At 41.1% G+C, this 24,092-nt stretch overlaps 1 protein-coding gene across 1 annotated transcript in view; it reads right to left on the reverse strand.

Moving 5' to 3' along the window:
- The window catches only part of LOC144690441 (calmodulin-binding transcription activator 1-like), a 1,084,973-nt gene extending 1,065,693 nt beyond the window's left edge, over window positions 1-19,280 (reverse strand). Inside the window, exon 1 of the mRNA XM_078557952.1 lies at window positions 19,165-19,280. Within this exon, the coding sequence (XP_078414078.1) occupies window positions 19,165-19,189 (25 nt within the window). The 5' untranslated portion in view covers window positions 19,190-19,280. The remainder of the gene's footprint in view (window positions 1-19,164) is intronic.
- Window positions 19,281-24,092: the final 4,812 nt, after the last annotated feature.

The raw sequence follows: 24,092 nt of genomic DNA on the forward strand, positions 1-24,092 counted from the left end.
TACATTCAGAATATGAGGGACACAACTGAAGTAAAGAGAATGTTTCCATTTAATCAACTGACTGACAAAGTCAGGGCAGAAAATGTATGATCTGCCTTTGGCAGGAAAATACTTCCAGGAGCACTCATGTTCCATTCAAATTGAAACACTGTCACTATTCATCTCTGCAAATTAATCATTTCATTTATAGTCCAAATATATAAAGAAATTTAAGGAAAAAGACAAAGAAAAAGTGAAATCATAATACTAAGAGAATAAGATGCATTATTATCACATAATTAATTGCAATGGAAGGTTTGGGAGCTTCGTACAGCTGTCTGGGCACTGAGACTCACTGGGCCTGCTCTGGAATTCCCCTCCATAAATCTCTGCCTCTTCTTCCCCCTTAAAACGCTCCTTAAAATCTACCTCTTTGACCAAGCTTTTTGTCATCTGCCCCAACACGACCACTATGTGGCTCGTTGTCATTATTTTGTTTTATAACTCTCCTGTGAAGCACCTTGGGATATTCTATTATGTTAAAGGTTCGATATAAATCAAATTGTTGTGGTGGTAATCTCTAAAAACATCAACTCCTTGTCGAGATACAGTTCCTTCTGTCACTCACCCACCATGGTGGTCATTCTTCAGGTACAAGCTGAAATATTGAGTATAATTGAGATCTTTGATCATGGAGAGCATCATACCCCAAGCCTGATCTCGTCCTCACTCATGATCCACACAAAACTGGCTGGTAATGAGAAATAAGAACCATCAATTTCTCCTTCCTAAGACAGGGATGCTGAGCTGTACTGCAGGTCCCTGGTATCTCTCTGGGTGACACTAGTTAGCTCATCTCTGACCAAGAGTCCAAATCTTAAGAACTAGGGCATGATTTATTTTCCTCCTTCTCTACTCAACATGCCATGTTGCAAGTCAACAATTTTTCCCCATTTATTCCTCAATGACATCATAGCATGTCTTTTTTTATTATTTCAGGATTGTCCGATGTAATATAAACATACACTGCACCATGTCCAGAACAATAGATATCCAAAAGTGATTACAAGGCAGTGATCTCATCAAGGGAGTTCTGGTCATGACAAACTTCATGAGAGAAGCTTAAGTAGTTTATAACTGTCACCAGAACCAAAAGCAAGAGGTGCCCTACAGAAACCATTCTTTATTTCAGAGCCTGTAAAAATTGTTTGGTTCAGTTATCAATATAATTTATTTCCCGGTTGTGGATGTCAGAAAGGCACAAGCAGGCCTTTCCATGTAGCCAGAGCACAATTTTGTTGACACTGACAAGTGACTGAGATATAAGTACGACGGTCTGTGTACTTTTGTGCTCGTCAACATAAGGAATATGCTGAGCTGTAAAATTAAACCTTTTTTCCAATTTCAACATCAAGCATTCCCAGTTAAAAGCAGAGGAAAGCAGCCCTGCCATGACAATGGTTCTTCACCTCAACCTCAGGGACCATCCACAATGCACACATCTATTTTTCAAACTCACTGTGTATGGCCTCCAAGAGCAAGACAGTTAATTCAGATGTCAAATTATGGACTGTTTTCATTATGGCTTCATATCCACTACAAACTGTACAAAGACTGATCAAACTCATTTCAGAGACTCAAATTCAGCAGGCCAAGCTGTTTCAGTACAGCTACAACGCTGGCATCTACCCGGCTATGTAGAAAGTTGCCCAGATACGTCCTGTACACAAAAAGCAGGACAAATCCAACCCAGCCCATCAGTCTACTCTCCATCATCAGTAAAGCTGTGGAAGGGGTCATCACAGTGCTATCAAGCAGCACTTGCTTTGCAATAACCTGCTCACTGATGCCCAGTTTGGGTTCCGCCAGGGCCACTCAACTCCCGACCTCATTACAGCCTTGGTTCAAACATGGACAAAACAGCTGAACTCCCAAGGTGAGGCGAAAGTGACTACCCTTGACATCAAGGCCACATTTGACTGGAGTGTGGCATCAAGGAGTCCTAGCAAAACTGGAGTCAATGGGAATCAGGGGCAAAACTCTCCACTGGCTGAAATCATACCTAGCACAAAGGAAGATGGTTGCGGTTGTTGGAGGTCAGTCATCTCAGCTCCAGGGCATCACTGTAGGAGTTCCACAGGGTGGAGTAATGTCCTCAGCCCAACCATCTTCAGCAGCTTCAATGACCTTCCTTCCATCATAAAGTGAGAAGTGGGAATGTTCGCTGACGACTGCACTATGTTCAGCACCATTCGCAACTCCTCAGAAACTGGAGCAGTCCATGTCCAAATGCAGCAAGATCTGGGCAATATCCAGGCTGACAAGTGGCAATTAACATTCACACTACCCAAATGTCAGGCAATGACCGTCTTCAACAAGAGAGAATCTAACCATCACCCTTTGACGTTCAATGGCATTACGATCACTGAAACCCCCATTATCAACATCCTGGGGGTTACCATTGACCAGAAACTGAACTGGACTAGCCATATAAATATGATGGCTACTAGAGCAGGTCAGAGGCTAGGAATCCTGCAGAGAGTAACTCACCTCCTGACTACCCAAAGCCTGTCCACCATCTACAAGGCACAAGTCAGGAGGGTGATGGGATACTCCCCACTTGCCTGGATGAGTGCAATCCCACAACACAAGAAGCTCAACACCATCCAGGACAAAGCAGCCGCTTGATTGGCACCCCAACCACAAACATTCACTCCCTCCACCAGTGATGCACAGCAGCAGCAGTGTGTACCATCTACAAGATGCAGGAATTCATCAAAGTACCTGAGACAGCACCTTCCAAATCCATGACCACTACCATCTAGAAGGTCAATGGCAGCAGATAGATGGGAACAGCACCACCTGGAAGTTCCCCTCCAAGTCACCATCCTGACTTGGAGATATAATCACTATTCCTTCATTGTCGCTAGGTCAAAATCCTGGGACTCCGTCCCTAACAGCACTGTGGGTGTACCCACACCACATGGACTGCAGCAGTTCAAGAAGGCAGCTCACCACAACCTTCTCAAGAGCAACTAGGGACGGGCAATAAATGCTGGCCCAGCCAGCGAAGCCCACATCCCATGCATGAATTTTTAAAAAGGCAGATTGAGGCTTTCAGCCCACAGTCTGAGTTGTATTCGAACCAAGAACAATAAGGAGCATGTGTAGTATAAAGGGCTAACATCAGAAGCATACATGATGATGTAATAATAATGTCAGATCACATGACTGACAAGTGAAAGCGATCTGGAAGGAGAAGCTCCAATATCCTATAACGTTCCAAATGTGTAAATACTCGTGTAAATAAAGAGTAATAGTTTTGAGAAACTCAAAAACACTCAAGCCACATACTTCGAGAGAATAGACAATCCCCAAGACCCCGATCTAGATACAATGAAACATGGTGGCAGCGAATAAAAGGCCCAGCAAACCTTAAACAGAAGATACAGGGCTTGCTAGAAGAAATCCTCAAAGAAAGGACAAAAGAAAAAGACTCACTGAGACAGCAGAACATCACAAGAGCAACAGATGCAAACCCAGACCCGGAGACCAGGCAGCACCAAGCACAGACCCGAAACAGAAAGCAACAACATAAAAGCAGGAACAATTCCAGGGCTCAGAAGAATGGAATCTACAGCACCAGTCCCAGAACCACTTCAGCGTACAGAAGGCTCACAACAGACCCAGAACTGGGACAACTGGAGAAAAAAAGGTTCACAAGGTACAGAACTACTTCAGTATTACACAAAAACAAAAATCAAAAAGACCAGATCAGTACACTACTTTATGCAGTAGGATCTATTCCTGACGATGTGATCGCGGGAGGTTGATGAGACTTCAACTTCTGATGAAGAAGTCCCGCAAGCTTTCAACCCTTAATTTCAGCATCCATCGGGAATTAATACTAGAGGGCTAATTTTAACACAAGGAAACGAAGACCAGGTGAAGGCATGCATTCACTCATCAATGATCTCTATAGGCTGGCAGGGAACTACGATTATGGAACCTTAAAAGGATGAGCTGATTAGTGACGGGATTGTATTCAGGGTCCTCAATGAAGAATTATCAGATCTCTTACAGACAAGAGAGGATTTAACAGGAGAAAAAGCAATGCAGATCGCGAGGCAAATGAATCTCAGGAAACAGAGTTGAGAATTTGTTCATGGGGAATGTGAGGTCCTGTGGAGAAGATAAAATGAGACCATTCAGTTTAAACCATAAAAGAGAAAGCGGGCCAAAGCTTAAACCTGCCAAAATAGGGAAAAGAACGCCAACCACCATTTTGAAATGCAAAGACAAGTCCAGCTTGGTTGGGAGGGGGGGGGGGGGGGGGGGGGGGGGAGAAAGAGTGCCACAACTATGGAAAAATAGGCAATTTCAGACGTGTTTGTCACTCAAATGCTAACAACCTATAAGAAGAGGGAGAAAGTTTTAAAACAGAACCACATATAAGAAGTGAAGAACCACGAGCAAAAGGAATTAACTTTCATAGGAAAGGGAAATGATACTGAAAACAATACTGGAGTATTAAATTCGAAGAGTTTAAACTAGACACAGGAGCAGGGGTTTCTGCTTTACCAGATGAAGTCAAATGAGTCAAACAGATTATACTGTAACCCTCATCTATCAAATTACAAAGTCTTGGAGGGACAATTTTAAAGGTGAAAGGCCAACTCATGGCAAAGTTGAAATATAAAGACCAAGAAATCCTCGAACCTCTCGATGTCATTCAAAATCAAGAGTGCTCTCTACTAAGGAAAAATGTATGCCTGAAACTGAAATTAATCTATAAAGTGCATGAAGTTGCTGATGAGAGCTACAGCAGTACCTTTCAAAATGAATTCCCAAAATTGTTTATAGACCCATGGAAGACAGAGTGCCATATCACCTACTAGCTGATGCTAAACCAATTTAACTCTTTACACCAATGAAAGTCCCTCAACCGCTCTAGGGCAAAGTCAAGGGTGAAATTGAAAAGATGCAGCAGCAAGGGGTTATCACACCAGTCACCATGCCAACAAAATTGGAACTGTAGCCATTCCTGAACACAAAGCCAAACAGCTCGAGAAGAATCTGGATGGATTTAACTCAACTAAACTAATCATGGGAAAGGTGAGATCCACCCAATGACCTCAGTGGACAAGAGCCTTGCCAAACTAGCCAAGAGTACTTTATTTTCCAAATTGGAGGTCAACGGGGGATTTTGGCAGTCCTCGCTAGACAAAGAATTAAGATTGTTGACCAATTCATAAACAGCATTCAGTTGTTATTGTGTCAATAGGCTGTCCCTTGGCATAGCGTCCGCTCTAGAAATTTTCCAGGGAACCAGGTCTCTCTCTCTCTAGCAGGCAAGGCAGGAGTATTATATCAATATGGATGACATACTTACATGGCTCCACGAGAGAAGCGCATGATCACAGAGTCAGAGCAGTGCTGACAGTCTTACAGGATGCAGGCCTAACATTGAATGAAAAATTTAAGTTCACTAAACCTATGATCAAATTTCTAGGTCACATAGTACAAGCCACAGGAATCACAGTTGATCCACAAAAAAACAAAAGTAATCAGAGAATTTCTACAACCAGAAACAAAAGCTTCAAAGGTTCCTTGAGATGGTCAACCAAATTTAGCAGAAGTCAACGAGCTCTTGAGACAGCTGCTAAGACAAGGTCAACAGTGGTGCTGGAATACAGACCAGAAAAATGTTTTTGAAAGGGCTAAACAACTTTTAATCTCTTCTGAAACCTTGACACGTTGCAACGCAAAATTATCAACCATAGTAGCAGTAGATGCATTATCTACAGGCCTGGGAGCAGTTTTATTTCAAGTGCAGAGAGACAGCAAGCATAGACCAGTCTACTATGCCTCTAGGTCATTAACAGAAGCAGAAAATAATACCCTGCAATAGAAAAATCAGCATTGGTAGCAACATGGGTATGTCAAAAATTTTCAGACTGTTATGGGATTGTTTTTCAAAATCAAAACAGACCATAAGCCACTAATCACCCTTCTGAAGATGGAAGAAATTGTGAAGATGCTACCCAGAATCCAGTGGTTCAGATCATGATTGATGAGATATGACTCTATCACAGAGTATGTTCAAGGGAAGTATCAGACAACAGCAGACACACTGTCATGAATATCATCAGAAAGAACCAAACAAGGGGATTTACATTTCATTGAGCAGGTTGAAGTATATATATCCTTAATCACTCAGCACTTCTCAGCTACTGCAAAAAAATTGTAGGAAATAAAACAAGCCCAGCAACGAGATGAAGAACATCTCCCAATCCAAGAATATTGCCTGGAAGGGTGGCCAAACTGTAATCCCACTAATCCGGTACTATGGCAGTACTTTGAACAGGGCAAGCACCTCAGTCATTGACAACTTACTAGTCTTCAATGAGAGACGAGTCATACTGAACACTTCGACTTGATATCCTTCAAAGACTTCATGAAGGTTATCTAGGAATAGCAAAATGTCATGCAAGAGCACATCAATCAGTTGAGTGACCAAGCATTACTTTCTCTACAGAAGGAATGATTTCTAACTATCTTACTTGTGCCGTAAACAGCCAAGAACAATTACCATATTCATCTGCAAAATTGTGGAATAGATTAGCAAATTACAGCCTTGGTTACAGTTACAATTTTGTTGGCATGGTGACTAGTGAGATAACCACTTGCTGCTGCATCTTTTCAATTTCACCCTTGACTTTGCCCAAGAGTGGGTGAGGGACTTTCATCGATGTAAAGAACAATTACCTTCTACTTTTCCATCAAGACCATGGGAGGGTATGAGAATGGGCTTATTTTAATTTAAGGGGACAGCCTTCCTTTTTGCCATTGATTGCTGCTCACGATGGGTTGAAGTAAACAGAATGCATAGTAACACAGCAGAAGCAGTTCCCCAATCCCTCAAGAGATTTATTAACACACAGCAACCCAGACATTGCAGTGTCTGACAATGGGCCGTAATTTGCTAATAAGCTTTCCACAATTTTGCAAACGAGTATGGCTTCGTTCATGTACCCAGTTGACTTCGCCATCCTCAAGCGAATGGAGAAGCTAAGAGAGGGGTACAACCGGTCAAAGATTTATTGAAGAAAAACGAAGACCTTAATCTAGTTCTTCTGAGTTACTGAACCTCACGACTACAAAATGGTTTCTCACCATCAGAGTTACTCATGGGTAGGAGATTGAGAACATAGCTTCCACCTCCAGAAGAAAAACCTCAAACCCAATATCACCATGAACAACCACAAGAGGGTAAAACAGTGTGAGGAAGAACAGAGAAGCAACCAGCGTCAGAACTTTAATCACAGGCATAGAGCATGTGAGTTACCAGTGCTGAAGCCCAGGGAGGGAGTATGGGGCAGGCACCAGCAGAAGGAAGGCACAATCACTGAAAAAGCTCCACAACCAAGATTGTACAGGATTGAGACAGATCAGGGCATCACAAGAAGAAACCACTTAATATCATTGGAGAAAAAGCCAATAGAAATGTTGGCTTACTATGGAGGGGGAAGAAGTTCAATCATTAGATTGGGCAAAAATGCTCTATTCAACTTTTCCAGTCATTTACCTACAATGAGAAGGACCAATTATTTCACATTTCTAACTTATAACAGATATGGACAAACTGATTTCACCCTTTTCCAAATATCCAGCATGTTTACTTTAACCTTGCCCAAAATAAATACTGTACATCCCTTTGATATGTAAAAAGAAGTTTCAAACTATATAGTCAATACAGTCCAAGCAAATACATTACAATAATGATGTATACAGACAAGACAATCTTAAGGACCCCTCTTTTCCTGCAGCCTCAATTCCAGGTTTGCTGTTATACTCTTGAATTGACCATATGGAGATACATGAAAGCATCACAAAAGCATCACAAGAGAACTCAAGAGTATTGCACCTGGGAGCTTTATAGTTTGTATAGCTCAGTGATAAGCTCAATAGGAATACAAGTATTTTGAGTGTAAAAGTGTAGCAGGCCTTTTCCTTGACTCATGTCTGGGTCTATCATTGACAAATTGATGAGGTCAATTGCTAGGATTACTCAACAATTGCACTATTTTTGTGGAATCTGTTAAAATGTGAACTAAATGGAGTTCAGCAATTCCTGTGTGCCTATTAAGAAAATTTAACAAAGTCAGCAAATCTGAATACACATACTATGAATCCAACTATATATCCAAGAAAACTGTAGGAATTAGGAGACTTCAATATATTTGAAACTAAAAGCAGATAAATAGTTCAAGTTAATGGTGAATTACTACACATTTAAAATTTTAATTAAAGCATCAAAGTCACTAATAGCATAATGGCATGGCATACCCAGCAGGACCACTTGCAAACTTTGATGTGTTTATATTCGACATTAAGCTGCATAAAAATATGGTTAAATAATCAAAACCTTCACCATGCAGCACAGACCAGGGTTATCCAATATCCGGCCCACAAAGTCAGCGTTCAAAATACAGGCAGTGCAAGTGAAAGACTGCAAGGAGCTGCTCCTCCAATCACAGGTCATTTCTCTCACTAGTGGACCTATCAACAGCAAACACAGGAGAGAAACAGTCTGTGATTGGACAAGCCGTGAACAGTGCGAAGGTGAGTGACTTTATTCAGCCTGAGGCATGAACACCTACAGCTTTCAAGGAGGGAGAAGAGAGACTGCTTGCCCGTGGGGAGGTAAAGAGAGATTGCCCAGGGTGGGGGTGGGGTGGAGGACAAGGCCCCCTAAAGGACTACAGGAGTCAAGGTTTAGCAGAGCAGCGGTTGCAGCAACAGCAGGACCTGGGACAGCTGGAATGTCACATGTTACAAGAAAAGTCATGGTGCTTTCAAAGTCGCCCTGAACCTCTCCTTAACGTTTTAATCTCCAAACCACCCGGCCTGTCAGGCGAGAATGAGTGAGCAAGTGAGGAAGCAAGTTAGAGTGTTCGTCTGGTTCATTTCCAGTCTCAGGGCTCTCACTTACCCTCACCCCCACACACATACAGCTGAGGTCAAGTAAGTGAACACCTCAAGACTGGATCGAGCCAGACACACTCACTCTAATGGTCATAATTTTTGTTTTAAATGAACAGTTAATAATCAATTTATTGCTTTGACTATTTTTCTTTTCTTCATACCTCAACTTATTTTTATTGAAATTCATGTTTAAATGTTGTGCCAAATCTTATCTGTCCAAAATTTGTTCATCAGCCCCTTGAGTGAGTAAAAAATTGAAATGTGGCCCCTCACGCAAAAAAGTTGGGCACCCCTGGCATAAACCATCGACTGCACGTATTAGCACTTTTCTTTAAAAACATTGCTAACTCATTTATTAGAAGACAAGACTTCCAAATTCTATCAAAACATGTAGTTCAATAAACATATTCATAACTTCAAGAGGTATACTTTAGCAGTCATTAGTTACTCAGTAATTGAAAATATCTTGTTTGCTGGTTGTATTACAAACATGTTGCACCACAATCTTCTCAATAAATATTTTTCAGTGGCTAATTATGTTCCATGATTGCAAATTCACTGTGTATTGTATTGAAAAAGTACATTGGGATCGTTACTATCACAATGCCTCTTAGATAATGAGAATAGCAGAAAACCAAGAGTCTCCAAAACTTGGCACAACAATAACCAGCTACAAGAAAGAAAACATAAACAACACAAACAGCAAAAGAAACATTAGGAGATTGTGTAAGGGAATAATGCTTCAAACTGTTTTGTTTTGCAAAAGTCCTGTCTGAAGAAGGATAATTGAACAGATAAATGGTAGTTTCACCATAATGACTCTACTATTTATCTTTATGTATTGTTGCAATACCAAAGAAAAAAATCATGCAATCTTTTTTCTTTCTCCACTTGATATGTTGCACAGCATTTTCTCATCAAAGGGATAGATAAGTTGCAACTATATATGTTACCAACTGGCAACATAGTAGCAGTAACAACCAAGGATGACTTGCCCAAATATTCTCCATTACTGTCAAGATTTGACAATAATTTCAAGTCAAGGATGAGGAAGCATATGGCTATGGTTAGTGGATCATATGTGGACGACACATTGAATCTAGTCTCTCATACAAATGATTCCTGAATGGAATCAGAAGGTTTGACATTGCTAACCCTGAAAGATTAACGGTTTTCTGACTGAAAATAAAATGTTTACGGATATGGATTGTGGCAGTGAGGTGGGGGTGCATTTGGATACTCCGCAGGAGATGTACTGACAGATGAAACCATCTTTGTGTTCTATCCAATCGGTAATGCTCAGTGCAGACCAGATACAAAATGAAATTATCTATTAGCCAACACGCCAATGAAGTTATTTTGTACGTTTATTTTTTTTTAAAGGAAAGCCATTCTATCAATAATTTATTTCGTAAATTATATTCAACATGAGATAAGAAAGCTCAAGATCCCTGAAGTTCAAGTCAATCTGTGGGGCTCATTCCTGGGTTGCTCTTTTACTCCTTCCTCAATTTGTGCTTTAATCGGACTACAAACTTCATTCTTTTTGTTCTCAGCATCATCTCCCAAAGTCATGCTGCGATTGTAATTGGAGCTCGAAGGCTTCAGTGCCCCACGGGAACAAGGCCTCAAAGCCAGAGATGCAGTACTGGCTGTCCTACACACCTAATTATACAGCAATATAACGTACTTAATGCTGCAGAACAAAATTAGAACAAAGCATAGAAATCATACATCAGAGGTTGTCTCTGATGTATAGTGTGTGCTAAAGGAAAATAAATTAACTTGCATTTTAGAAATTGTGCAAAAACAAAGTTAGGCAACCCAGAAATCACTGATATCCTAGAAACCTTTTAAAGAAGTTATCAAACGGGCTTAGAATCAAATGCAGACACATTCCATGGAATATTTGTTACATCTTCACTCCATGAAATAAAACAAATCATGTGTATAAAAATATACAAAATGCACGTGCCATGACTCACTAGCAGAAACACTGACGATGCTGTGAACCAAGCTGAGCGGTCAGAGAAATGTTCCAAATACCCACTGCCTATCTCCCCATCCGTGCCCCTCAAAGAAAGCATATGAGTCGTGCTGGGGTAGAGTTTTATGGGCATTGGCTGGCCTCAACACTTTGCTCAACTAAACATACTTCCTGTGCGAGTCTACAGAGTAAGGTGCTCACACGCAGAGGACATCATGTGCCACCCAAAGTGTGCATGCCCACAAACAGAGATCAAGAGTTATTGTGATCAGAAGCAGAAATACTAGGTCAATTTTTGCTTCTCTAGCCCAGGAAACCAATTAAAGCTCTCCTATCATCATCATATGGCTAAGACTAGCTAACTCAGCAGAGACCAGAGATCAGACTGGAACCTTCATGGTGGATTAGATATTCTCCAAGCAGTGCATTATCAGATAGTTTTCATTTCACTCCTGGGACACTTGCTAAAGGTTACTCTGATGCTACTGATGGCTGTAATGATATCTCACAATCAGAGTTTAATCCACAGTGGCAATAATCTAGAACTATTCAGGCACTTTAAAGGCTCATACCGCCACCATATCTCCCTAAGGCTCAAGTCGTATGTGAACAAAAATATTTCCTGGTCGCACTAACATGCAATGTTTCCCAAAAATGGCTTATAAATTCTGATGCATCATCCACACAAGGTAACTATACCCATAAGCCATGGAACCTTTTTCATTATTTTCACTATTCAGGAGAGTGCTGTTAACTGGAAATCCTTTTAATGTGAATGTGTGTGTTACTATTATCAGAAGGCTTAAAGTAAATTATTAAATGCTGGAACAATAAACTTTTCCTGCAAAGTTCCTTACTCATAACACTGACTAATGGCAGCAGCATTGTGAATTGCTTCAGCCTTGATCACCAGTGACACATCTGAACCCACTACTATTTCATGCAACTGTTGAACAGCTCAGAAATAGCCTCTTCTGACAAGAGTTTGGGAAGACAAATTATACCAAAACAATTGGGTGCATAGTCCAAATGTGCATCGCTTGTAACCGTGTTCATTATCCCTCTGTCCTCCCTGAAATCTATGACATGATTAACCACACCACATTTCTTCCTTCCAACACCTCTCCTCCATTGTCCAGTCCAAGGGACTCCCCTTGCTTGTTTCAACTCTTACCAGATGCCAGAATATCTTGCACATTGGCTTCTCTTCTCACTCCCACATTGCTTCCAATGCCCCCAAAAGGATCCATTATTGGCCCTCTTCATACTGCCCCTTGGTATCACCCACAGGCATGTGATCTCATTCACATCTACTTCAATAACACTAATTCTACATCTCCACTAACTATTGACATCTCCACTGCCACTGTAATCAGACTGCTCAGTCTCAGATGAACCACAATTTACTCCAGCTAAGCATTGGGATCATCAAAGCCATAATCTTTTGGCCCCATTACAAACTCCATACTCTTGCTATTGGCTCAATGTCTTTCTCCAACCACTGATTCAAGCTGAATCATACTATTTGCAGCTTCAATGTCCTCAACAACGAGCTGAGCATCCAACCACATATCCTGTCTACCACAAAGACTGCCTATTCCCACCAAGAGAACAATGCTAGCCTCCGCCCTATATCAGGGCATCTGTTCTTGAAACCTTCATTTCATGCCTTCAGTACCTCCAGATCTAACTGTTTGTCCGCTCCCCCAGTTGGCCTCCTATCCTCAATCCATTGTAAATCTAAGGTCATCCAAAACTTTGCTACTTGGACCAAATAGCTCTCACTCCACTATTAACAATGGCCTCAAATCCCTATCGCTCCACCTCCCTCTCTTCCTTTAATGCCCTCCTTAAAACTAAAGCATTTGTTAACTCCTCCAAACATCTCCTTCTTTGGTTTGACATCCATTTCTTTCACTATATCTGTGAAGTATGTTGGAATGTTAAAGACACTATATAAGATTCAAGTTGTTGATTCATGTGCCCATTATTATACTTCACTGATATTTTTCTGGCAATGAAAGTAGGTCTCACATAATTTACAATATTTGTCCAATAGGGTCAAGATAATGGAACAAATTCATTTTTGAGCTAGGGAGTTGGTGGGGGCTGGGGGAGGATGTAGAAGAGACAATAAATGTACTAAGTCATATCATTCATGGCTGTTTTATTTATTAATTATAAAAGAATACCAGTGGGGTTACACTGCCCACTGTCAATGGCACACGTGCAGATGAACAAGGGCTTATTCTTGCATTTCATATATGCCTACATAGGTGCAATTCTACTACAAGTTTTGAAGGAAATCCAAGCTCCTATTCTTTGTATCCGGTCATTAAAATCTGAATCAACTCACTAATAAGTACTTCTATTTTTGCCAATTTTCTCTCAAGTGTCTCACCCAAATGGTCATCCTTCACTTGAAAGCCTGAAAAATGATGGTCAACAAACAGGTTATTCAATCACTGAGGGCATCAAGGTTAAACCCAATCCCGCCGTCATTAAATACATCCACATTCATGCATTTTCCAAAAGGGGTTACGTAGATGCGATCAGGAGGAAAAGGTCTGGCTACTTTTCTCCATTTCAGAGGTGCTGAAAACCTCAGTATCTTAATGCCACACTGGCTCACAACAGCTAACCCAGGGCAGACTGGTGATGAAACCTGCTAGTCTCAATGGCTCAGAAAGGGATATTTTAAACATACTTAACTAATTAACTGGTATAGATATCTGGGGTGCTGAGCTGGCTATTACCAATAAAAGGTGGAGCTTGCATGCCTCCGGTCCAAGGCAAGACTGCTCCTTGTGCCATTATTTAGCACCAAAATAAGCTTCTGCCAAAAGATAGTGATCAGCAATGCAAAAAACTGCTTCACTGCAACAAAAAAAAATATCAACTTCAATTTTTAAAACGCAATGTTTTAAGCTGCATATTTTAAATATATGTAATATGCAGAATTATTCAAAGTGCATGCAAGGCTACAGCAAATGTCTAAGGATTTCACCCTTCGAGTGCATTACAGCTTTTAGTATACTGCTACACTATAAGCCCACTGCAGTTAGACAATTTGCAATTCCAAAAGCCAGAACAGTTCAATGGCCTTCAAAGTGCTGGGCACTCCAGCCAGCTCAAGAAAGATATCTCAGCTCCGTTACAAGATGCTAAACTACAATGATGTACATTCTATTACCAACTGGAGAAATGTATAAATAAACCACAATGACTGTAGCTAACCTGTAGCTTTAGAATGATAATCAAATTAAGACAAGTTTTGAAGATTCTGAATAGTTGGCACGTTGCTTGGTAACAGAGGAACAACGCAAAGCAAAGCAAATGCTGACAAAACAAAAACTACCAATAAATTTCTTTTCCATATTAGCAGTTAATTATGAACGGTTTTACATCTGGTTGTACAGCAAACTATCCAATGTGCAAATTTTCATTCCAGCATGATGATACACACAACATCCAGAATTTAATCCTATACTGATGCAGTAACTATTTCACTGTCATATCCATTGTAATTGCAATTTCCTACCACTAGATACCACTAGCATTTCCACTTGCTATTGTAAGGGCATTGGTTGCAAAGCCAGTCTCCTACTCTTTATTCCTGGCACAGGAATAAACTACATTGACAAATTAGGAGTAATGCCAATATTCTGCCATGGTCTTATTTGCATATTTGGTAACTGCTGTATTTTGTCAAGAGTGGCAAGGACACCACAAAGAGATCATTGTTCAAGGGGTCATCAACAGTACTATCAAGCGGCACTTGCTTAGCAATAACCTGCTTACTGATGCCCAGTTTGGATTCTGCCAGGGCCACTCAGCTCCCGGCCTCATTACAGCATAGGTTCAAATATGGACAAAAAAGCTGAACTCCCAAGATGAGGGTAGAGTGACTGCCCTTGACATCAAGGCCGCATTTGACAGAGTGTGGCCTCTAGGAGCCCGAGCAGAATTGGAGTCAATGGGAATCAGGGGAAAACTCTCCGCTGGTTGGAATCATATCTAGCACAAAGGAAGATGGTTGTTGTTGTTCAGTCATCTCAGCTCCAGGACATCACTGTAGGAGTTCCACAGGGTGGATTAGTGTCCTTGGCCCAACCATCTTCAGCTGCTTCATCAATGACATTCCTCCCATCATAGGGTCAAAAGTGGGGATGCTCGTTGATGATTGCACGATGTTCAGCACCATTCAAAACTCCTCAGATACTGAGCAGTCCAAGTCCAAATGCAGCAAAGCCTGGACAATATCCAGACTTGAGCTGACAAGTGGCAAGTAACATTCACGTCACACAAGTGCCAGGCAATGAACATCTTCAACAAGAGAGAATCTAACCATCGCCTCTTGATGTTTAATGGCATTACGATCACTGAATCCCCCACTATCAACATCCTGGGGGTTACCATTGACCAGAAACTGAACTGGACTAGCCATATAAATACTGTGGCGACAAGAGCAGGTCAGAGGCTAGGAATCCTGCGATGAGTAACTTACCTCCTGACTACCTAAAGCCTGCCCACCATCTATCTCCAATGCACAAGTTAGGAGTGTGATGGAATGCTCCCCACTTGCCTGGATGAGTGCAGCTCCCACAGCACTCAAGAAGCTTGACACCATCCAGGACAAAGCAGCCCGCTTGATTGGCACCACATCCACAAACATTCACTCCCTCCACCACTGACGCACAGTGGCAGCAGTGTGTACCATCTATAAGATGCACTGCAGGAATTCACTAAGGTTCCTTAGCCAGCACTTTCCAAACCCATGACCACTACCATCCAGAAGGACAAGGGCAGCAGGTAGATGGGAACACTCCCACCTGGAAGTTCCCCTCCAAATCACTCATGGTCCTGACTTGGAAATATATCACCATTCCTTCACTGTCACTGGGTCAAAATCCTGGAACTCCCTCCCTAACAGCACTGTGGGTGTATGTACACCACATGGGCTGCAGCGGTTCAAGAAGGCAGCTCACCACCACCTTCTCAAGTTTCAAGGGCAACTAGGGATGAGCAATAAATGATGGCCCAGCCAGCGAAGCCCACATCCCATGAATTAATTTTTAAAAATTGCACTCCAGTTGGCCACCAGCAGCCCCTCACTCAGAAGATTTAGGTCTTCAATGGTCAACACATTTCAATTCATTACAAGCTTTGTGGGGGGGGAGGGGATCACAATAGCAACATATTTTCAACAATTAAATTTTGTGTATCTAAATATCTTGTTAACATCACTAATCATACAATATCTACTTCAAATACAAAACTTCAAGATTTACAAACACAATTCAACCTATTCAGAAGTATCAATTTCTCAGGCTGTATTAGTATATTTAGCACTGTTCTATTAAGGAACTTGGCTCGGCAAAGACTAATAGTTTTTATTAAACTCATTCATGGGACGGTGGCATCACTGGCTAGGCCTGCATTTACTGCCCATCCCTAATTGCCCTTGTTCAGAGGGCATTTAAGAGTCAACCACATTGCTGTGGGTCTGGAGTGGGTCAGGAAATCGCCAAGGTTGAGGATAGATGAAGAACCTAGCAGGGATTAGATAACAAAGCCTGGGTTTTAAGAGTTTGTAGATTGCAGGAAGGTAGGGAAGTCTGCAGGAGGTGACACTTCCACAGTTCTGAAGCCCAGGGAAAGAATGTGCGAGGGAGGTTGCAGAGAGGAAGAGAACATAAGATGGGGCATTTGGAACTTTGAAGGAGTAAAAAAAGGAAAGTTACTTTTCCTAAATTACCCCAAGCAATTTCCATGTGGACAGTGTTTATTTTAAAAAGCTTTTCCCAGTTCTGATGAAAGGTCACAGACCTGAAACATTAACTCAGTTTCTCTCCACAGATGCTACCATAACCAGCTGAGTATTTTCTGTTTTCATTTCAGATTTCCAGCATCCGCGGTATTCTGCTTCTCGATTAATGTTTATTCATCTTTGGGCTTGCGACAATTCCCTAACATTATAATGTTGTGCTTCAATAACCTTGATTTCCTTAATTTCTATTCTTGTCATCAGCACATGAAACAAAAAGCAAACTAAATAAATACTAGTTTCAGAGATACCCTTGCTTCGTTTCATTTTTCCATGAACAGCATTGATGGAATTACTCGGTATTAAGTTGCAAGAGAACAGGTAAAACTACAATAGGATTCCTTGAGCTGACAGCTTGACTGAGATAATACACAGGGCTACCATTGAATGTTTGATTCATTGCTATTGTTGTCTGACAGAAATACTGTAAGCTGTTCAAATGTCTACAAGGGTGAGAGGAAATTGCTTAAAAAAGCAGGGTCTCTGAGTCTGAGACCTGGTCCTTCTGTTGAACGGGAAATTGATCATTTAATCACGAGCAAAACCAGCGGCCAAGAGAACAGAGGAAAAATCCTGGCAGCCATTAAAATAGCCTTGTCCAATGGAATAGATATTGGTACAATTATTTCTGATAGGAGTCCAAATCTTCAAGGAAGATAGGCATTACAAAGGTGTGATAAAAATGTTTCCTGCAAAGAAGCAATACATTACTCATCATATGGGCACAAATAAAGACCAGCTCGAAAGCTAAGCTCAATTTGCGTCCACATCATGTATTACTTATAAAAGAGACATGCTTCACATGTCAAACAGCAGCAACAAAACAAAGGGTTAAAGCTGACAGCTCCCAATTTATTTTAAAACTCTTAGGAACATTTTTTCAAAAGATTATACTCATGATCAGTAAAGACTTTTAAAAACCTTATAAAGATGTCCCCATGCACCCCAGCAAACATAGTAATGAACAATTTCTATTGCTGAATTGATACAATAAAATTTTCATTGGAAAACAAAATAATATTGTAAAATGCATTTAAAAATTGGTTTTTCAGTTACTGATATGAGTGCTATTACTTCTTTTTAAAATACAATTTACTAAAAAATTGATTTGATAAGTAATCTTTGCCCTAGATTCTTGGGAATCTCCACCAGTGTTATGCATCAGGCAAATCTATAAGTAACTTACTACATTTTGCCATGTCATTTGATTTTTTTTTCCTGTAACGTATACAAAGAATGCTTCAGGTACTACAAATCTGCAAGTAAAATGTACCAGCGTAATCAGCATTTTATGTTAATGGAATAAATAATACCCGACTGTAATTACAAGAATTTACTTGAAATTACTATATCATGCATGGCTTTCTCCTCATTTGCACAAATTGTGTATACAGGGAAATTACAGACTGCTCTCTCATTATGGGAATAGTTGACTTGCAAGAGTTTCATTACATTTTCATATTTATAATTTTAAAGCATTAGTATTTGAAAATTTAAAAGTTGTCTGATATATATTTTTATTAAAATAATAAAATAGTAGATAATTCAATAGTGGAGAGTGTTTTTCAACACGCTGAACTTCAAAAAGGTCCACTTTTTTTTCAAGTTGTACGTATTTTAAAAAAAACTTTTCTAATAAGTTTATAAATTCTAGCAAATAGAGAGCGTGCAGAATGTGTGTTCTGGAGCCTGAATTCACTGTTGTCCCTGCAACAAAATTATTATAATGAAATAACCTAAACTTCTGACAGCGATTATTTTCCACACAGATTTTAACAACATTTGTTCAAAACATTCATTCTGAAATTTATCTTTTTTTTAAAAAAAAAATATTTTGCAAGTTTGCATCTGAACTACAATCAAGCCAAAATATAAATCTGAGGTTACTCGTGACATGCAATTCTCCACTCGTCGATAATGATCTTGCTCGTTATTTTGGAGTATATTACTTAAAGTATTTCAATATTTGAGTGAGAGAGGAGTTAAATCACTTTCACACCAGATAAACAATCCGTTACCGCCCTCTTGTGGATTTTACAGCCAGCAAATACCACACAACCTTGCATATATTTGATTTTATTTTAAATAATATTTTTTCCTTCTGTTAAAAAGTGACAGCTTTCTGAGGATAAAAAATATTCAGATATATGCTCCATTTCTGTGAGGAAACCATTTGTCCTTCTCCATATTCCACGCACAGCGGTTATTATATTTAAGATAAACCGTTTTTTGCTCCATTCGCAGCGCCTCACACCCCCTTGTTCTGTCAGATTTAGCTTTTTTTCGTCGTCCCAAAGGTTGTCATCATAATTAAAAATTAAATATCAGTGTTTTTTCTGCACACTGAAATTTCCCCCCCACCCCCGCCTCTTCAGCCCCTTACCTTCCGGCTTCTTTTCGGCAGCCATTTCAGTCCCCCACTTACATCCCTAAACCCGACAGCCGGAGAGACCGCCGCTCAACCAACCTTGAGCACCGGGCACAGAACCCAACCCGCCCCCCTCCTCACACCCTCACAGTACCGCGCAGCCGATTGGGCCAAGCATTCCACCCTCCCGCCTTTTTGCCTGTCGGATCGACGTTCTATTGGCCAATGTGCTTGTCGATCAGCCTCCCGGAGCTTCCGGTTATCGGGTTAGGTTGTGCCCACCCCGAAAAGCGTTTGGCATTCGTTGCGTGCGTGCGTGCGTGCGTGCGTGTGCGCGATCAAGCACGCGTGCGTTCGCCCGACCACGCACAGGCGCACGAGGAAATCTGCCCACGCACGCTTAGAGTCAACGACAAATCTCGTGAGACTTGGAGATTCTTCCCCCTGCCCCCTCGAAATTGTTAACAATGAATATAAACAAAAGGCAAGATGAGCACCATAAGCTAGGTCAACGTTGGTCCTCCTAGTTCAGCGCCACGAAACCTAGAGGACTATTACCAGTCAAAATGTAGGTCTGAGACAGGTGCTCCCTCTTGTGACCTGACACAAGATTCTAAGTGCTATTTATTTGCAAATAGATTTGTAGAATGATACAGCAGAGAGGGAGGCCATTTGGCCCATCATGAAAGCTTTTTTCATTCTTTCACTGGATGTGGGCCTCACTGGCTTTGTTGCTAATCCATGATTGCCCTTGAGAAGACGCCACCCTCTTGAAACACTGCAGTCCACCTGGTGCAGGTAGATCCACAGTGCTGTTTGGAAGGGAGTTGCAGGATCTTGATCCAGTGACAGGGAAGGAACCAACTGTCTACCACTGTGCCGTCATCTCTGGTATGTCTGTCATTCTGATGGGGCAGGATATACCCAGAGATGGTGATGGAAGTGTCTGGGACATTGGCTGTTGGTGAGCTAGTAAGCATGACTGTCACTTGACTATGGGACAGTTCTCCAATTTTGGCACAAAACTAATGTTAGTAAGAAAGACTCTGTGGAATCGACAGGGCTGGATGTTGTTCCCAGTGCCTAGGTCGATGCTGAATGGTTTTATTCCTTTTTGACTTTCCATAGCTGTTTGGTACAACTGAGTGGAATTGCTAGGCCATTTCAGAAGGCAGTTCAGAGTCAACCACATTTATCCAATTAGCCCACACCACTGCCCTTTCCTTGTATTTCTGCAAATTTTTCCTCTTGTGGAGAGGGCAGGAAACTGGAGTTGAGGCAGAAATGAGATCAGCCATGATCGCATTGAATGGCGGGGCAGGCTCGAGGGGCTGAATTGCCTACTCCTGCTTCTAGTTCTTATGTTCTTCATGTATTTATCCCAAACAACACTATGAGTGTAGACCACATGGACTGCTGCAGTTCAAGAAGGCAACACAACACCACCCAAGGGCAATTAGGGATGGATAATAAATGCTGGCATTGCCAACGATGCTCACATCACAAGAACAAATTTTTTAAAATCCCTTTTGGGACTTATTATTGAATCTGGTTCCACCACCTATCAGAAGTGCGTTCAGATCATAACAACTCATTGGGTAGAGATTACTCATCTTACTTCTGATTCTTGCACCAATTATCAATATCTGTGCCCTCTGGCTATCGAACCTTCGAGCATTGGAACCAGTTCCTCTTTATTTACTGTTCTAAACCAAACATGATTCTGAACACCTCTATTCATCTTAGCCTATTCTACTCTTTTATCTCTAAAGTCAGAGCAAACACATTACAGCCCTGCCACAAGTCAACTTCATTGATCACCTGCTCAACATGTAAAAGCAGATCTTTCTACTCCACCTAGTGGAAAAACGCAGAGTTGTTCCAACTGAACACATTTTGGTGTTATGACTTGGTATTTTCAACATGTAACTAAAACAACAGCAAGTAATTATTCCAAACTGTATTATAAGATAAAAGACATCTAGCTCTACTGAAAAATTATATAAAATGTTAGCCTTGGCTTTGCCATGGTAGCATACTTGCCTCTGTGTCAGAATGTTGTGGATTCAAGCCCCACCCCAGACACATATGCACATAATCTAGACCGCTACTTCAATGCTGCACTGTCAGAGGTGTCATTTTTTGCATCAGACATTAAACCAAGGTCTCATCTGCTCTCTCAGACAGACCTAAGAAATACTTTGGCACTATTCGAAAAAAGAGGTGTCCTGGTCCAACAATTATCCCTCAATGAACATCACCAAAACAGACTACTTAATCATTTAACTCATTGCTGCTTGAGGGACCTTATAGGTTCACAAGAATGATCCCAGGAATGAAAGGCTTAACATATGAGGAACGTTTGAGGACTCTGAGTCTATACTCGATGGAGTTTAGAATGATGAAGGGGGATCTGATTGAAACTTACAGAATACTGAAAGGCCTGAATAGAGTGGACGTGGGGAAGATGTTTCCATTAGTAGGAGAGACTAGGACCCGAGGGCACAGCCTCAGAGTAAAGGGAAGACCTTTTAGAACAGAGATGAGGAGAAATTTCTTTAGCCAGAGAGTGGTGAATCTATGGAATTCATTGCCACAGAAGGCTGTGGAGGCCAGGTCATTGAGTGTATTTAAGACCAAGATAGATAGGTTCTTGATTGGTAAGGGGATCAAAGGTTACGGGGAGAAGGCGGGAGAATGGGGTTGAGAAACTTATCAGCCATGATTGAATGGGGGAGCAGACTCAATGGGCCAAATGTCCTAATTTCTGCTCCTATGTCTTATGGTGTTATGGTCCCATAAACACGAAAGAAGATGAATGACCAGATTTTTTTTCAGCAGTGTTAGTTGAAGGCAAAATGCCACACTGCACTGAAGAATCAGCCTGGATTATGTGCTTCAGTCTATATTCAGCCTTGCACCCACAACCTTCTAACTCAAAGGCAGCTGAGCTGAGCTAACACTTCAAGGGACTGAAATGTCCGCAACCTCTGTGTAACTTTAGCGATCGCACTTCTGAAAAAAGAAATGGAAAGTCTGCATTATGACCTGCAGCTTGATGAGTAATAAAATTCTGGCCTCATTGAGTATTTACTGAGGAGGAATATACTATGTCCCAAAAGCAGCACAATTCTGAATGGAATGCTACCACATGGTACTGATTGTGAATTGTATATTAATTGAGTATTTTAATCTGTCCATGTGGTGAGCATTAACTGGGGATTCACGTGTGCTCCCACATATAGCAGCAGACTGAAACTATGATTGTTGGGTTTGGAGGTGCATGTTTGTAATGTGCATCTCCATAAATAAAAGCTTATCAAGTGTTTAAAATTAGGCTCCAGTTATCTCCGTCACTGTTTGGCTTTTTGGAAGAGAAGAATGATCAAAATAATGTATCATTTAGCTTACAGGTGCAATGCCAATGGAAATTCACAAGTCCAATAAAATCAGTGAACCAGTCAGGTAAAGAATGGTAGGGCCAAATACATTTCTTGTCACGGGTTAGAACATATGGGGATGAAGCCACAAAAGCCTAAAGGTATGAGTTCTATTTTTTGTCTGACCTTACTGATCACAGCTAGGAGCAGCAGTTAAAAAGCTACGATTCTATGATGGAAAATCAGCCAGGCTTTCCTGTTCCTGTCAGAACTTGTGCACGTATGAATGTCAAGTTTAGCTTTGATGGCCTCCATGGTTGAATAGCCTGCTGACATTCATTTGGGTGAGGCACGGACAGTAGCCAGTGCCTATGGAACCCCTGCCAGGCTCAGTAACCGCCAGGACATGGGAAAAAAAAAACCGTATTACAACTACAACTTGCATTTGCATAGCGACTTCATCCTAACAAACTGAGAAAATAGAGCATATTAAGGTCCTTTGGTGTATATTATGGGAGCAATAAAATATGTGACATAAATATGTAACATTTGATTACCATCCCTTTTAAGTGTCATTCATGTGAAATGCTTCCTACATATTCAGCTTCATTCTGCAGCTTCCAAAGGGATTTGAGATTCAACAGCAGGATGTGTCAGGCTTGGGTAGACCCTCAGATGCTGGCAGCTCCATAATTCCCCTGGGAAAACCCAGGAGGGGAACACCTGGGAAATCATTTCTGTGGGGACCACCAGTCTGAGGGAGCCTAGAACGTTGCCTCCACTAGTCCTCTCTGAGTTAATATATTTATTAAGCAACCCTGCTTTTACCGTTTTTTTTCTCTTTAGCTCTGGACATTTTCTGCCAGTACAAATCATCCCATCATCAGCAGCTTGTCATCACATATGGCACTGCACATCAATCTTTTTATAATAATACACTATTCCTACAATTCACTTTATGTAAGGTAGGACTAATCAAACTTTATTTTCCACTTATTAAAAAAAATGTTGTCCTCCTCAAGATGGGGAATGTGAATGGAGCATCCATTCCATGCACCTAATGGCAGCATCAAGCACTCTTCAGTTACAGCACAGGTAAGATGAAGAGTAAACATTCCCTCTGCTTGCTGCAGTGCACCAGTATGATTATTGGCCATTTTCCACAATACCCATCCTGTCACCTCCCTCAAAGAGACAGCTGATTTAGAAAGAAAGAACTTTTATTTACATTGCACCATTGTTAGGCCATCTTCATCATCAATTCATTATTTTTGAAGAACAGCCTCTGTTGTTACATCGACAGACATCAAAGTGGATTTGAGGCCACAATCATATTAATCATGATCTTATCAAATGGCAGAGCAGGCTTGAGGTGCCGAATGGCCTATTCCTATTCCTACTTGTGTATCTCATCACGCCAGTCTGGATGTGAACTCTCTCAGAGCTGAAAGGGCAGAGTTTTAACAGTTGCACTATACACTCCCCGAGGCTCAATTTTTCAGATTATAATGTAATTTTTGTCCCGAGAGGGGGGGTCACAATCTCACAAATTGCGTAAAATCA

The sequence above is a fragment of the Cetorhinus maximus genome, chromosome 15, assembly GCF_964194155.1.
Source record: "Cetorhinus maximus chromosome 15, sCetMax3.hap1.1, whole genome shotgun sequence".
Classification (NCBI taxonomy): Eukaryota; Metazoa; Chordata; class Chondrichthyes; order Lamniformes; family Cetorhinidae; genus Cetorhinus; species Cetorhinus maximus.